The 16,948-nt window shown below is 47.8% G+C and overlaps 1 protein-coding gene across 4 annotated transcripts in view; it reads right to left on the bottom strand.

Annotated features, from left to right (window-relative positions):
- Positions 1-16,948, bottom strand: part of TLN2 (talin 2) — a 428,022-nt gene that overhangs the window by 64,656 nt on the left and 346,418 nt on the right. For all 4 annotated transcript variants that reach the window (XM_044230578.1, XM_044230582.1, XM_044230581.1 and 1 more), the window contains 2 exons: positions 13,119-13,289; positions 4,065-4,211 (listed from right to left, as the gene is read on the bottom strand). In XM_044230578.1, the coding sequence (XP_044086513.1) occupies positions 4,065-4,211; positions 13,119-13,289 (318 nt within the window). The remainder of the gene's footprint in view (positions 1-4,064; positions 4,212-13,118; positions 13,290-16,948) is intronic.

The raw sequence follows: 16,948 nt of genomic DNA, 5'->3' as shown, positions 1-16,948 counted from the left end.
CATATGGTGGTAGGCATAAGCCAGACACTTTTAGGGGAGCAGAGAAAGGCAGAAGATGAACTGGGAGAGGAGGCAGAATCTACACTTTGAAGGGCTTCCCTAGGAATGGTGTAGTCCATAGAGGTCTATGCCCTGGAACCCTCCTTCTGATTTAAGCTGGGGAAGACAAGGGATTGGAAGCACTAGTTCCTCATCTGACTTTGAGAGCAATATGAATTGAGAGATGGGAGAGATCGCTGTAGGGGGAAGAGCCGGGACAAGTGGGACAATGACTCTGTCCCTCGAAGGGTTGGGGACATATTGATTCAGAAGTCTTGTATTGGAGACCCGGTTCCAGGGCTTATGAATGGGCCCCAAGCTCGTTGCTTAAATTCTGAGGCTCAGGTCCTTCAGGGGAAACTTCCTAGCATCGGAAGGTTGTAGTACACATCAACTGAGAGCACACCTGGCCAAGAACTACATGAAGGAAGAGGAGATGATGACCAGGTTGATGACAAAGATGATGATAATGTCAATGATGACCATGATGAAGAAAAAGGCAACATCTTCACCACCATCTTCGTCATTACCGTCACCACTGACGGCTCAATGGTATTCCAGGTGAGGAGCCAAAATAAGGAGACATGAACACAGGAAGAGTGAGTGCGGTGGGCAGAAGTGGGGGCCGTTGAGAGCAGTGAGGATGAAGCTGAGCTGTCTGATGAAGAACCTTGAAATCATGAGGAAAATGGTGAGATCTGGGGTACACAATGACATCTTTGAGAAGACCTTCCTGGCAGCTCTCTGCCATATAGTTCGCAGTCGGGGCAGAGACTAGGGGCCAAGAGGGCACTTAGGAAACATTAGATGGAGTCTTCAATAAGAGCTCAAGGTCACAAGCAGGCGCTAACTAAGACATGAACCGAAGGAACGGCTTCCTGTTGCCCATGTGTGATGCGGCCGCATGGTTCTGGAAGCATTTCTACCAAAGCATCAACATGGACTCCAGGCTGGATTTTTCTGGGATTCTTTATAAGGAATAAGCTGCTGCCAATGATCTCGGTCACACTATGGGGGTCCTGCTGGTCAAATGAGGACTGAGTTGTGGACTCAATCACTCAGTATAAACTGACTGGGTATCTTCTATGTGTCTAGCAATGTGCTGGGAGACTTTGTATGAGCCACAGCCTAAGAGCAGACACACCAGGAGCTGGAGCTGGAGGGAAGCTTAGAACACAACCTGCCAGTCCAAAGACAATGAGAAAGGGAAGAACAAAGTGATCACTTTTTTTTAAAATTTCACATTTATTTAGTTCAAAGAACTCTCCTTTGTTCTGAGATTATAGCCTTCCTACTTTTTTTGAGGGTGATGTTAACATGACCTTTCTGTTATGAAACAGTAGTGATGCAGAGAGTGGGGTTTTTGTCTCTTTAACCCCCTCCTCTGGTCAGAAAGAAGAAAAAACTATCACCACCATCAACACACAACAACCCAAACAAAGAAGCAAAGAAAAGGTAGTGGGTCACAAAAATTCCAAGACTGAGAACCACTGACCTCACTCAATAGGGAAACCAAGGTTCAGAGAGCTTGAGTCATTTGTCCAAGATCACCCAGAAATCCAATTACTTCATGTTAACCTATCAATTCCCAAAGCTTCTGGTGCTTAGACAGAGAATTCCAGGATGGACCTCCATGGCAGAAGCACCAAAAGGGGCACAAATTACATCCAAGTTACACTCAACGTTGGGTACACTCATTTTTTCTGCCAGTCACTCAATGACTGAGAATTTCAGACAATGATGATGACAGTCTATCAATGCTGTAACCAAATAACCAAAACTCAGAAAATGCCCTATTTCTAACACTTTACTGCCTATGGGCTCAAAGGCCCTGGAGTATCACTGAATACAAAGTGGGCAGCAATGGGCAGGCTGGGGTGGGCTGAACAAACAGAGAATGCGGAAGAGGCATTGGGTAGAACCACAGCTATCAGGTCTGGGTAGAAGGAGTTTGGGGGTACCAATAAACCCTGACTGTATACTTTGCAGAATGGCAGAAAGAACCCCTTTGTTCTGGCCTTTGTGGATCCTGTCACTAGAAGTTCCTAATTATTGCTATCAGGTAATGCCAGACTTCTCCCAGCCCTTCCAAAAGAGTGGGGAGTGTCCTGGACTGAGTGAGAGAGTAGCTATCCCACCACTGATATCAGACAGTGCACGTGCTGCTTTCTTTACTGAAAATCCATCTTGGTATGCAAGGCTCAACAGCTATCGAAAAAGACTTCAAGAATCTGACTTCCACATTCCAGAGATTTTGGAACTCTTACCTATCATTAGAGTCATTTGGAAAAACACCTTCTCCTAGGGAGAAAAAAGTCACCTGAATTTCTAATTTGTATTGAGAAAACTTGAGCTCTATTATTTAATATCCTTCATGGAAACATGGCTTACTTTCTTTTTTTTTCTTTTCAAGATTTTATTTATCTATTTGACAGAAAGAGAGAGCACAAGCAGGGGAGCGGGAGGCAGAGGGAAAAGCAGGATCCCTGCTGACTGTTGAGCTCGATGCAGGACTCGATCCCAGGATCCCGGGATCATGACCTGAGCTGAAAGCAGATGCTTAACCAACTAAGCCACTCTGGGGCCCTGAAACATGGCTTACTTTCAAAGCTCAGGTGTTCTGATGTCCTGAAAACCAAACACAACCACTGAGATTTCCCCAAAAGCTTTAGAAAGAGGGGAATTTCGCTCATTTTCTGCCAAACTGTCCATATTTGAGGAACGAGAAGCCCACAGAAGAAATACCAGAGTGATCTGATGAGGCCCATCCAGGGTGTCTAAAGGAGTCCTGGCATCCCCGCCTGGCTCGTGACTCTCTCGGTCTGCTAATGACTGCGTAATGAATGTTTAAGGGGAATTATCCTAATTATAGTTTCAGGCTATCACCTCTTTATGGAGAAACCAACCAACCAATCTTCTCTAAATTAGCAATTAAAGACCACTTATTATCCTGAAAAACCATAATAATGTATTCACAATCTGACAATGGACATTTCAAAACAGGGACAAAATCTAAAATTCTTGGTGGTGCTATCACAGAATGGAAATGAGATGTTGCTGAACAATTGTTAATTTTAATGACTATCAAACTAACAGGACTAGTGAAGGATTCCTTGAGGAAAGAGCAGGAGATACTCTCCCGTCACAGTCCCTACTCATCCAGCTCAACCACCAAGGGGTCACTAGAGGATTAATGACTCTCACGGTGTCTTCCGTGCCCACTGTCTGCAAGAGTTCACTATGGGCTTTCACACATACTACTTAAGTGGTGTCTGCATCTGGCTACCAAAACCATGGTGGGGGCGGATTTAAAAGATTCAGAGATTCCTGGGGTGCCTGGGTGGCTCAATCCATTAAGCATCTGCCTTTGGCTCAGGTCATGATCCCAGGGTCCTGGGATTGGGTCCTGCACTGGGCTCCCTGCTCAGTGGGGAGCCTGCTTCTCCCTCTCCCTCTACCTGCCGCTCCCCCTGCCTGTGTTCTCTCTGTCAAATAAATAAATAAAATCTAAAAAAAAAAAAAAATCCAGAGATTCCTTGCTCAAGTCCATAGAGATTTCAATTGATTAGGACTGGGGCAGGGCCTAAGAATGTGCTCCCCATGATTCCAAAGGAGCCACTCCGAAGACCAGCCCTTGGGAATCCCTTCATTATTTCACTTTGGACTTTGTTCCCCATGACTACTCTAGGAGGTAAACAGGGGAGGTAAATACCTATTTCCATTTTGTAAGTGAAGGAACCAATGATACCTTCTCCATCGCCATTATTTTTCCCTGTGTAAAGCCAGAAGACAGGGTGAGAGTGGCTTCCAAAGTAATGAATGAATAACCAAGAATGAATACCATGTTGGACAGAGGATAGGATGTATGTACGCTGATTGAAACCTTCAGGAAAAGAGGACGGTCACTGGTATCCACTTTGACTGGCTGCTCCTTAGAGAAAAGCACTTAGGGACCACGTCTGAGGGAAACCGAGGAGGAACTGGGGTCAAGGGATAAAGGTGAGCATCTGGGAGCCCAGGCCTACCTTGCTCATGGCCTCTGCAATGGCGTCTACCATGCCTCCCACCAGCCCCACTTCACTGGCGGCTTCATTCAGTGTCACCATGATGTCATCGACGGCCTCCTTCATGAGCTGAGCAGCCTCTGTGATGGCATCATGGGTGTGCTGGGCCTGAGAAGGGAAAGCAGAAAGAGGACTGTGAGAAGTTTCCAGAAGCAGAGGAAAATGGTGCTCGGTCTCCTCAGAAATCACTTCACTTCTTTTAGGTATAACCTTAAAAAAAGCACAACACAAAACCCTTATGGAACACAACAGGGATTCTGGATTTTTCCTTTTCTTTCTGTTGGTACATTTGTTTGCAAAATCACTACAAATCAGAAAGATAAGTAGAAAAGGATGTCTTTTTATAATCAAAAGGAAAAACAAAATTGCATTATCTAACAGCATCCCATGACAGGACCAGTTTTATGTTAATCTGTCCAGGATGATAGAAAGAGAATGCCACTGATTCCCAATGATGCAAGCTTCCAGGTTTAATTAAGAAAAAACCAAAACCTAATATAAGGGAAAGAACATGTTCACAACAAATGCACTTCTCTTTCAAGCTGCACAACACTCTAGAATTCCCTTCCTGCAAATAAGGTTGGATTGTGGCAATGTAGTGACATAGAGGAGAAATCCATCTGTGGAAAGACGAAGAGCCTTTGGAATTATGTCACAAATTACACTGCCACGAGCCTGGAGGGATGAGGGAGCAAGTTCTCCAGGGACTGACATTCTGCAGGCAAAGTCTCGAGTGCTCCCAAGTTCCCTCTGACTGTAACTCAGAGATGCTCTAACACCTGCCAGAGTTTTGCAAGCGCATCACGCACCGAGGAGACACCAGGTAAATGAATGGATGAAAGATGAAACAACGGTGGTTCCAGGCTCCTGAAAAACACCTCCAATGGGAGACAGATGCAGAAGGAGCCTAGGTCCTGCCATCAGAAAAACTGGGTTCTAGATCTGGATACACCTCTTACTAGCTAAGCGGTCCTAGGCGTGGCTTCCTCAGCACAATGGGAATAATTGGAACAACACTATGCAGAATTCCAATGAGATGATATGGATACCTGCAGCATATATTTATAATAAGGGCAGTCTAGGGGTGCCTGGGTGGCTCCGTTGGTTAAGTGTCTGCTTTTGGCTCAGGTCATGATCTCAGGGTCTTGGGATTGAGCCCCACATTGGGCTCCCTCCTCAGTGGGGAGTCTGTTTCTCCCTCTGCCTCTCTCTCCATGCTCGTGCACATACTTTCTCTCTCTCTCTCTCTCAAATAAATAAATAAATAAATAAATAAATAAATAAAATCTTGGGGGAAGGAAAGGAACAGCCAAGTAGCAGGCACCTGACTTCATGTCAGGTAGTCAGCATCAGAATCGGCCCCCACACAGTGGCCACAGCTGCCCTGACACACCTCAGGGGGAGACGCCCCTTCCAAAGGCCCAAGAAACTGCACCTTCCCTCTGGTGATGAGAAGCTAAGGAGGTCAGGGAGGGAGGGTAAATGTAACTCTTTTGACTAGCTAACTGAAAGAGAGGACTTCTTTTTTTTAATATACATTTTTAAAATTTTTTAATAAACATATAATGTATTATTAGCCCCAGGGGTATAGGTGTGTGAATCGTCAGGCTTACACACTTCACAGCACTCACCATAGCACATACCCTCCCCAATGACCACAACCCAACCACCCTCTCCCTACCCCCCTTCCCCCGGCCACCCTCAGTTTGTTTTGTGAGATTAAGAGTTTCTTATGGCTTGTCTCCCTCCCGATCCCAGCTTGTTTCATTTATTGAAAGAGAGGACTTCTAAGAAAGGCTGTGTGAGCCACAGGAACTGGCTCAGTGTGTGGAACAGAAAAGCCAAGGGAACCCAGGTCTTCTAAAATGACACATGACAAGATGTGAAGTATGTGGACCATGGATGGTGACCTCAAGACACCAACAAAGTGTCGGGATGCAAATGCTAATTATTGACCATTAGGTCTAAAATTAACTCAGAAGTTAACAGGGACAAAGAGCCTTGAGGAATAAAGATCCCTTGACTCTTCCCACCTCAGATGGGGAGTCGCTCTCAGGACTTCTTCCCTACACCCGCTTCCAGCCTCCTCATGGCTCCATCCTCTCCCCCTGGTCAGTAGCCTGTAGCAGCTGGTTCTGTTGTGTTCGCCTCCTCCTTTTGCCCCATGCAAATCCTAGCCCTCTTTCAAGGCCCAGCCTAAATACAGCCTCCTCCAGCAGCCCTCCTTGGATGGCTCTCTTCTCATGCTCTCACTGGCTTTCCTTTGGATTTCTGCAGCCCTGAGAAGCAACTCTGGAGCCAGAGAGGTGAAGGCTTTAGAAAAAAGGATACGGAGAATTGAGGCTCAATACTGCAACACGACACGGCTTCTGCTCAGCTCTCTCTCAGGACATGAGCCTGTGAAGGCCTCGGCCTCTGTGTAAGGAGGCTGTGTGCTGGGCAGACTACACGGCGAGACCGCACAGAGGTACAAAGGGCAGCCCACGGAGCCCCAGCCCCTGAATATCTTTGTGATTTCAGCTCAAGCACCAGACCTCCGAGCAACGGGCCCTCAGGTCACTCAAGCCCCAGCCGCCACCTGGTGGCAGTGGGAGGAGGTACTCTGAGTGAGAACCGGCTTGCTGAGCTCCGTGGAGCTGCAGACCCACCAGAGATCACTCTCAGATGGTACTGTTTTAAGTAACTAAGTTTTAGAATGGCTTGTTTGCAGCAACAGCTAGCTGCGACAGCCCCTGAGAAGGCCCCAAAGCCAGCTTTGGGGTCAGAGAGGTGTCTGAGTTGAAGCGGAGACCAGTATCCAGCAGGGTTGATGGGTTGAGGAGGAAAGGGAGAGCACGCTTGGCAGAGGACACAGGCTGTACAAAGGTCCGGGGGCAGGAAGGATGTGGACTGTTAAGAGGAGCCGACAAGTGCACTGTATGGGAAGTGTCTAGCACGGTGTGTGCTACACGGCTCCTGCCCCCTTCTCTCACTTCTCCACCAACCCAGCCCCCACCCCAACTAGACTGCATGCTCCTTGCCAACAGTTGGCTCTCCTCCCCTCTAGAAGCACAGTGTTCATAGGAAATGAAGGGTTTGATCAAGTCACTGCAGGGAGTTGGGGCAAAGGTAAAGGGTGAGACATTCATTTTTACTTTACAGGTATTTTCTTTTTCTTTTTTTTTTTTCTTCTTTTTTACAAAGATAACCTTCACAGGGTGTTGGTGCAAATTTCTCCTATGGAGAGGCTTGTTTCGAAATAAATGGAAGCATCTGTTTCTGTGCTGCCTACCAGGCATGGGTGGCAGAGCTGAGGCAGAGACCGGGCTCCTGGGTAGTCAGAACAGGCCCTGGCCCTCCCTCCCTGCCCTTGAGCCCAGCCTGAGGGCCCAATGTGACTTTCAAACCAGTGGCAAAATCTCTGTTCTTGTATCTCCAGTCAGGTATTTTAGCATCTGACAGACAGATGATGCTTCATCCTAGGTGACAGGCAGGGCACTGGGAACAACAGCAAATACCAAAGCGTGCAACTGCAGGAAGAGCGGCCCGCTGCCACCACTCCTCAGGGACTCCTTGGTGCCAGGGACTGTGCTCATCCCCACTGTGCATGTCCCATTCACCTCACAGCCCACTGCAAGGTGAGAGTCAGACAACGTCCCTGCCAGGGACCCTCTCCGACGGTCACCATCGGAAAATGGGAGCTTCAGCAGGAAAGCTTATGGATCTTGTGGCCAACCAAGGCCACTGACAGGCTGGCCATCTGCTGCAAGGATGCCACTGGTCAAAAGGAAGCTGAGCAGATGGCCAGATCAGGTCAAATTTCTCAGCACTACTGGAAAAACAAACCTTAATCTAGGGAATATGCCATCTAGTTTTAGCCTCTCCCTGTAAATAGGGTGCTTTTAAACAAGGGGACGGCCCCCAAGTACCGGGAGGCAAAGGCAAGGGGCCTCAGGACTTGCTACCTCTCCCAGAGTTGGCCGGGCCACCCTTACTCAGCACTTGCCACCCGATGAGCCCAACCCTGGGACCTCAACCGAGTGGGAAATGGTAAAACATGTGGCTGATTTTTGTTCTAGGCTCTTAGGAGGGAGCCTTCAAGGGCTTAGCATTTCCCGAGTGGTCAAGGACTGCCTCTGTGCTTCACAGTGGGCCCCCAGGACCACACATTAGTTTAGGCTAAGAAGGGGACTCAGGGTGGCCTGTAGGCAGTTTCAGGGTGGGAGCTGGAAACGCTGGAGAGCCCAACCATGTGATTAGAGGGTTGTGGCTTTGAGCAACAGAGTATCAGCCTGACCTTGGGGGACAGAAGAGGGCTGCAGACTGAATCACTGGTCATCTGACTAGATTCATTCGATCCACCCTACAGGAGGAAATCCCAATAGAACTCTGGGCAGCAGAGCTGGAGTGAGCCTCCCCGGTTGGTGAGGGGCAGCACTAAGCTGAGAGCATGACTCATCCTTGGGACATGTTTAGGATGCCCCCAGACCTTACCCTCTGCATGGTTTGTAGACTTTATAAAAAAATGGTAGTGGTAAGTACAGCAATTTCCTGAGTCTTGTGAGTCATTCCAGCAAATTATTGAACCTGAAGGGGTAGAGAGAATCCCTGGAATTTGGAGCCACCTGGTCAGAGTGAGGATGGCCTGGGAACCTGGGATCTTAGGGCTGGTACCTGAACTTGGGTTGTGCCCTTAACCTGGGAAATCTGACCTGACACCAGGTAGTCACTGTCAGAATCACACTGGTTCAGGTGCTGCCCCCCACCCCTTACCCCGCCACGCAGTGGCTTTGAAAGGGAGATGCCCCTTCCAAAGGCACAAGAAATTGCCCCTTCCCTCCGATGGATGAGAAGGCTAGGAGGCCAGGGAGGGAAGGTAAATGTAACTCTTTTGACTGGCTAACTGAAAGAGAGGATTTCTAAGAGGAGGCTGTGTGAGCCCCAGGAACTGGCTCGGTGTGTGGAACAGAAAAGCCGAGGGAATCCAGAAGACATCTTCCATAGGGACTCTGAAGAGCTATGCCTCTGTCAGACCGTGGATGGTTGTCTTGAGTATGTCAGGCTGCACAGAGCTCTCTCTTAGGGATGTGAGGGAGGGAAACTGGTAATTTAGGTTGATGGCTGATTTCATGGAATAGAGAAGGTAAAACACAAAATGTGCAGATTGTTAGTTTTGGATAACAGAAGTCTGAAAGGTGACATTTTCTGCACGTGACCCTCTCAAGAGAGCACCTCATACAAATATGGATGAAAACAGTAAAACTGAAAGGTATGTATTTCTCTAAATCTCACTTGAAATCAGATCATCACGGGTGGCACGAAAATGTCAGGAATGCTGTAACGTTCATGTTCAAGCAGAGGGCATGTTTCTGGGCAGAAGCCGGGTGCATGTTTCTGAGCGCTGCTGGCCACGTGTCTGCTATCCCCCATGGCCTGAGGAAGGGACAAGAGGCAGGTTGTGGGGGCGGTGACAGTGAGTCACAAGACTTCTCTCCGAACTCCCTGGAAAATGTGAAGGACGCTTTCTCCACACTGGGGCATCTAAACCTACGAAAACACATCCTTGCCCTTGGCTGTCCCAGAAACAATTACCTTCCCATCTGCTCCTGTGAGGAGTTCTCTAGGCCCCCTCCCCATCGCTCCGCATATTTAAGTCACAGACCCTTGATGGGTCAGCTGAGAGGCTGTGAAGTCTCCTCCAATTACTCCGAGCCTCTCCCAGGGCCGCTTCCTCCAACTCCAAGGGCAAACCTCGCCTCTACCACACAGCCGCGTCCAAATCACACACGCCGGCCACCTGAGCACACGGGTTCAGACACACCCAAAGACCCGGTAGGTGCTCAATTAAGGCATCCTTAAAAGCCCACCAGCAATCTGGGAGTGGACTCAGAGGGCTCAACAATGAGGTCATTATTTTAGATTCTGGAGGGGCTCCTTGTTACTGCTTCTCATGGCACAACACAGGAGAAAAATCAGCCTCGCTTCTTTTTTGGAAACATGTCTGAAGTCTACTTCCAAGGGAGCCTTATTTCTGTATTCTAGTGCTTCAACTACAAAGGGCAGTAAAGCAGGCAGAGACATCACAGGAATCTGGAAAATGGGAGAAGGCCACGGGGGGTTGGGGTATACAAGTCAATGTTAGCAGAAGGGGAAAAAAAAACCCCAACTGATCATTAGAACTGCCCAGCAGTGCACAGGGCTGGGTGTCTCCTGCAGAAGAAGCAGGAAGGGCCCTTCAAGGAGGATGTGGGGGGGGGGAGCTGGGTGGGGTAGAAGGGAGTGTGGAAGGGGGCTCCGTGGGGCGAGGGTGAGGCTACCCAGCAAATGCCTCGTGATCACAGGATTCATTAACACCGGACTCTGGGGCTGCTTCTTTTCTTTTCTTTCCTTTTTTTTTTTTCTTTCCTTCTTCCCCCCTCCTCTCCCCCCCCACTTTTTCTTTAATACCTACTGTGTCAGGCACATTATCTCAGTCAATCTCTATAATAGCCCCTGAGAGGTATTCATTATTAACCCCACTGTTTAGAGGGGGAAGCAAAGAAATGAAGTAATTTGCTAGCAAGAGGCAGAACTGGGATTTGAATCCAATTATGTTGGACTCCAAAGCTTATTCTCTTTTACACCACATCAGAACCACTGATGATCATTTAACTGCATTTCCTCTGCAAACAGTGACACACAACATCTTAACACACATACACACATCCCCTAAGACCTAGCAGGTAACACCTAGGAAATGTTTGCCCAAAGAATAGCACCCAAGGCGATTACATCTCTGCATTCAGCCTCCTAAGAAAGGACCTCAAACCCAGCTTATAGTGTTCTAGGGAGCCTGTTGGGGTCTGCAGACAGAGCACAGGCTGAATGCAGGATGCTAGGGAGGGGAAAAGACACATACACCTGTCCTGCCTTCACCACGATGTCTCAGCCTGTCCCCAGAGCTTTAGCTCAAACACTGAAAACTGTCCCACTCTCGCATCCAGCCATCATTCCCAAGCAGAGGATGTCCTGTAAAGCTTACAGTGCTGACTACACATGCTCCTGACTCTGAATTTCTTGGTATAAAACAGAATTCCACAGGGAGCTCTGAACTTGCAGTCTAAGCAGATATGCTAGTATTTTATACACCCAGAAAAGTCTTAATTGGAATTACTCTGCTGGGAATGAAATTCTCTCAGGTCGGGGTTGGAGCCACGTGGCAGTCAGCCCTGGAGAAAAGATAACCCAGAACTGGGTCTGGAAGGCGAGTCCTACCCCCCTCCACCTCCCGTGGGGCAGGTGCAAGGGGGGCGGGGCCAACGCAGGGGCACCTATCACTCAGCTATCAGGCAGAAGGGCATTCTTGTTCTTCTTTTGCAACCTCACCATTTTGGCAACAAGCCTCCTTTCTTTCCCGAAGACTGAGAACAACTTGAGGGTGCTGGCTGGCTCTCAGTATTTTTAGCAGCCCAAGAACTAGGTTCTTAATAGTTGCCAGATACATGACTGGAAAAACTGAACACAGAAGACCCAAGTCTAAGACATTATTTGTGCTGCTACCAGAGCAGTGTTTCTCAACTCAGGATGGGTTCTAAGTCTTCACTACTTACAATAAAGCCCAAAGGTCTTACAGTGGGGGAGGGGAGAGTGGTCATGACATAGCCAAGTCTATCTTCCCTGCTGGTCATTCCCACTCTCTATATGTTCCACGGACATCAGACTGCACACTATTCTCCAAAGACACCACAATCCTTTTATAACCCTATATACACCTTTGTATGTGCTGTTCCTCCTTGCTAGCATGTCTCAAGCCACCCTCATGTTTCAAATACTTTCTTTTTGTGAGACCGACTAGCCACATGTGGCCTCTTGCCTACAGCTTTGCTTGACCTCTCTCCAGCCCTTGCTGTGGGCAGTTGGCTTCTGTTTCCAGAGGGTATAGGCTCAGTCCTGACTCCACATCCACGTCTCTTGTGATGCGGGATGACTTCCCTAAGCAGTCTCAGTTCCCACATCTGTACCATGGGAACCTTCATACACCATGGGATTTTTACGAAGATTAAATATCAAGAGGATATAGGGTAGAAGAGATGACATAGAACCAGCACTGTCAGTAACCGTGAGCTCCAAGGATACTATTTTGTGATTCTGACTCTTACTCTAGAATCTTCTCTGCTGTACCATGTTACTGATATGAAGATCTTAGAGCTGCAACAAAGCACATGAAAAACAATACACACATCATAGGGATTCCTATAGCTTGTAGGCAAGTATCCCACACAAATCATTCCAACTCGTGTTCCCATGGGCTACTTAGGTGAGGACCCAGGAAGCTCAGATTGACCCCAGCACCTGCTGGAAGGTACAAATAGCAGGAGGAGCCTCCAACCTCCTCTCAAGGTACCAGAACCCTGGGGGAACTTATGGCATAAGATGGTTTCACAAGTAAAACCATCACTCAGACACAGATATCATCCTTGAGAGCAGAAGGCAGGCCGTCACCATCTTCAGCCACTTCAAGGAGCTGGGTGACAAGAACATATCAGGCTGAGGAAATGTCCCAGGTGGAACTAGTAAGGGAGATTTTCAGAGGCAACTGCTGATCCAAGACAAGAGAAACACATGCCATGGGTGACCTTGTCCTACGTTTTGCATTGAACTTGAGTCTCAGGAATGAAAACGATATTTTCTGGAAGACAACTGAGCTTTGCTTTGCCCAAGTTGGGTATCAACACTGAGCAGGTGCCTGGCAGGTATTAATTTTTATTCCTGAAATAACCACCCAATGTTTTTCTTTCCCAAGGATGCTTGCCTACATATTCTGTCATGGGGGAAAAAAAAAATCACTTAACAAAAGAACTTAATTAGGTATACTTCTTGACGTTCCTCTTCAAGGTTCCCCGGAAGGCCAATCAAAGATTATTTCCCACCTTTGAGTGGGAAGTCACATACTATCAACCAAGAATTGGAGGTATTGTCCTTGGGGGGACTCAATACCGAGGAATATCTGAGAGCTTCTCAGCAGCCCTAGGTGGGTCCCAAGATCCTGGACCGTACCTTGGGGTTTCCTCCACCTTCCTTGGCTGCATACAACATCTGCAGGGCAGACTCTGCGAGCGTCTTGGTCTGGTCCAGCACCGTCATCTGCTGCTGATGGTCCAGAATCTTGGAGGCGACACCAACTGCAGCTAAGATCAGGGGCTCAAAGTAGCTGGCCAGCTGTGTCACCTTTCAAGACAAAAAACCACAGATGTATCAGGTAAATCCACGTATCTCCTTTAGGGGCCCCACTCGTGGTGGGGGGGCTCTGAGAAAGGGATGGGATGATGCATGGGGTGAGGTAGATGTGCTGAAACTTACTTTGTTTTGTTTTCTTTTTTTTTTCTATTATTAAATGCACTATCAGGAGTTAGAGCCCTCGTGTTATACATGAGCCCCTCAGACCTTACTCATTGCTCAGTTTTACTTTTAAACCATGAGAGACTATGGACTCTGAAAAACAGTCTAAGGGGTTTGAAGTGGCGGGGGTGGGTGGGAGGTTGGGGTACCAGGTGGTGGGTATTATAGAGGGCACGGCTTGCATGGAGCACTGGGTGTGGTGAAAAAATAATGAATACTGTTTTTCTGAAAATAAATAAATTGGAAAAAAAAAAAGTACTTGCTCATTAACGACCTCTCACTTGCATTTTACTTCCTCTGGGGAGCTCTTTGTCTCGTCTCTCATCAGGCAGAAGTGTTAAGAAATCTGCTCTGTGATCCAGAGTTGGGTGTGAGAATTTTACAAATTTTGACTGCATCAACAGTAAAGCTTTCTAAAGAGCCAAAGATGAGCATCTTGGGGATGCAGAAGGAAGGGGAGCCGGGAGGGAAAGGGGAGAGGGGAAGGGAAGAGGAACAGGGCCGCAAAGAGAAGCAGCCTGAGAGCTAAGGCTTTCGAGAAGGCAGTCCAACTGCCCTCTACCTTGAGCATGTTGACCTAATGTGGATTTGCAATAAAAGCAAACATGATTTCGCATCGGTCTCAATGTTCTGTTCATGGTTAGTCCAGACTGGGAGAAGAGAAAAGCCTCTCCAGCTGGTTAACCACTGTTCTCGCCTGGGCCTCCCCAGGAGGTGATGCCACGGTGCCTCTGTGCTCAGGAGAACAAACCGGCGGGGCAGGGTCACATGTCACAGACATGTCTTGGGCACATCCCATACTCCAGGCTTTCTGCTAGAGGCTGACCATGCTTCATCTGTTCCCCAGAGCAATTCTATGAGGTATATACAAATGAAGAAATCGAGGCTTAGGTGGGTGAAGTAAATTCTCCACCCCACGCAGCCACGACGTGGAGCCGTGACAGGAAACAGGTGTCCTAGTCCCCAGCCCAGGCTCCCGCCTTCCATTCCACGGCCCGCTACTTCTCCTTTTCAGCCCAGCTCCGCTAGGGCTATGATATTGGATTTTAGAAGTTTATTGTTTGGTATTTGTCTGTGGTTCCATGATGTATTTAAAATAAAGTCCGAGCATACTACAGTAATACCCATCTACCCAGCATCTAGAACGTCAGCTTTTAACATTTGCTGGACCTGCCTGAGGCACCACCATTAGTCTCGCTCAGATAAAACACCATGACCCTGATCACACTTTTCCATTGTGCTCCCCACAGTGTGTGCCAATTACTAATCGCTAAATTATTTCCATCAAGAGTATTTAAGTTCAAGCCTCTAGCCAGCCATTTCCCTTAATGCTTCTTCCCATGGTGCGGAGGAGGAACGGATGTGATGGGACCGTGGGCAGGAAGGCCACATGGCATGAGCAGTGCGGTCGCTGAGTCAGAAGCAAAGCAGGGGACGGGGGTTTGTGGGGCTGGTGGTGGCTGGGACAAGGTGGGAGTCCAAAATATGAAAGTTCATTAGTGCTAACAATGAGGCAGACCATCAGCCAGCAATCAACATACATTTATTCTTTTGTCCTCGGTTATAGTTCCTTACAGGTGGTTTCAAAGCACTTGAATAGGGCTATTGGTGGCCTTTACGGTGCTTGGTATAAATTTTAAAGGGCCTGCCTATCCTTGGGGCAGACATGATTGGTACCGAAGCACATGACTTGCTGGATGTTGGCCCCAGTCTCTGCTTCCGCCAAACACCTTTGTGTAAGACCCAGTCTGCACAACTCCAGGTGTCAGCCTGGCACATTTGCCTGGATTTCATCCTCTTCCCCTGGAAGGTCCCTAGTATCGCCATCAAAGGGAAGCACAGTGCTCTGACTGACGGGTGATCAGACGTCAGGGCTAAGGACGGGTCACGTGTTAAAGGAGTTAAGATGTCTAATGCTTTAGAATCTTACATATTTTCTAGATTCATTTTCTCCTCCAAAGATTTATTAATTAACTATATAGAAAAAGAGTGCACACAAGTGGAGGGGAAGGAGGAGAGAGTGAATCTCAAAGAGACTATGCACCGAGCACAGAGCCTGACGTAGGGCTCAATCTCATGACCGTGGGACCATGACCTGAACTGAAATTAAGAGCCACCCAGGAGTCCCCTAGGTTAACTTGTTTAGTTTTAGAAGTACATGTCATCAATGCAACTGTACAACGTCGAGGGCTGCTGTGTGCTGAGACTGATTAAACACAACCCAGCTGTGGGTGGAGGCACCGTGGCCGGGTGCTGGTGAGAGAAAGCTCTAGGGTCAGGGCCACCGGATCTGAATCCTGTGGGTCAATTCCTTAATGAGAAAGCTTCGGCAATCGGCTTCCTGTTCTCCGAGTTCCGTTTCCTTCTCCGTACAATGGAGATTAATAATAGCACTAAGCTCCATCAGATTGTTAGAAGGGTTAAATGAGCATGTATTAAAGTACTTAGCACAATGCCTGCCCTGTAGTAGGCACTCAGTAAGTGCTAGGTGTCACTATTCTTCATGGATTGTGGGCGGAAGTTTCTGAAAGGATGTTCTTCTTCCTGTACTTCGGGAGCTCAGAAAAAATTGTAACAATTTCTGTTTTCGAGACATGACAGAATAGGAACTAGCTTTACCTGGGTTAGCACAGAAGTTGAAAGAACACAGAATTTTGAGTAGTTGGTACATGATGCTGTTTCACCAGGCCTAGGGTGGCAGAAAGGGTTGGGTAGTGGCCCCCAAGACATATGTCTGTGTCCAAATCCCTGGCACCTGTGAGTATGCTCTTACTGGGAAAGAAAGGTCTTTGCAGATGTATTTAACATCTCCAAATGATCATCGTGGATTACTTGGGTGGGTCCTAGCTCTGTTAAGAAGTATTCTAATAAGAGACAGAGCAAGGGAAGACAAACAGAAGAGCACAAGACGTGGCCACAGAGGCAGACGTTGGCATGAAACAGTGAAAGAACACTCAGAGGCACCAGAAGCTAGAAAAGCAAAGAACAGATTCTCCCATAGAGCCTCCGGAAACTGTCTGGCCTTGCCGACACCTTGATTTTAGACTTCTGTGAGAGATTAAGTTTCTGTTGGGTTAAGCCCACCCAGTTTGTAGTATTTGTTACAGCAGCTCTAGGCAACTAATACCTGTGGTCTGAGAATTTGCAAGTATCACCCAAGTGATCTGAAGCCGACCTGGGACCCCACCTGAGTGTCGTCATGAAGAACTGGAACCAGGCAGGGATCAATTCCCCGTCCGGGACTCTCTTGGATAGAGGGCCAGAGGCCTCCTTCATTCAGAACTCTCTTTCAGAAAGTGAGACGAGTTTAGCCAAAGGGCCAAGAATAAGTTTGCAATTCAAGCGAAACAAATATATTATTTTTCTTTTGACGCCACCCATTGACATAGGAATTAATCTTCCATGCTAATACCATATGGACAGGGACAAGGATCGTTGCCCTAGAAATCTAGATATGGTTTCTTACAAAATTCCTACTGGAATCAAAA

The sequence above is a fragment of the Neovison vison genome, chromosome 13, assembly GCF_020171115.1.
Source record: "Neovison vison isolate M4711 chromosome 13, ASM_NN_V1, whole genome shotgun sequence".
In the NCBI taxonomy this organism is placed as follows: domain Eukaryota; kingdom Metazoa; phylum Chordata; class Mammalia; order Carnivora; family Mustelidae; genus Neogale; species Neogale vison.
The sequence above is the reverse complement of the archived record's forward strand: the minus strand, read 5'-3'. Positions and strand labels throughout refer to the sequence as shown.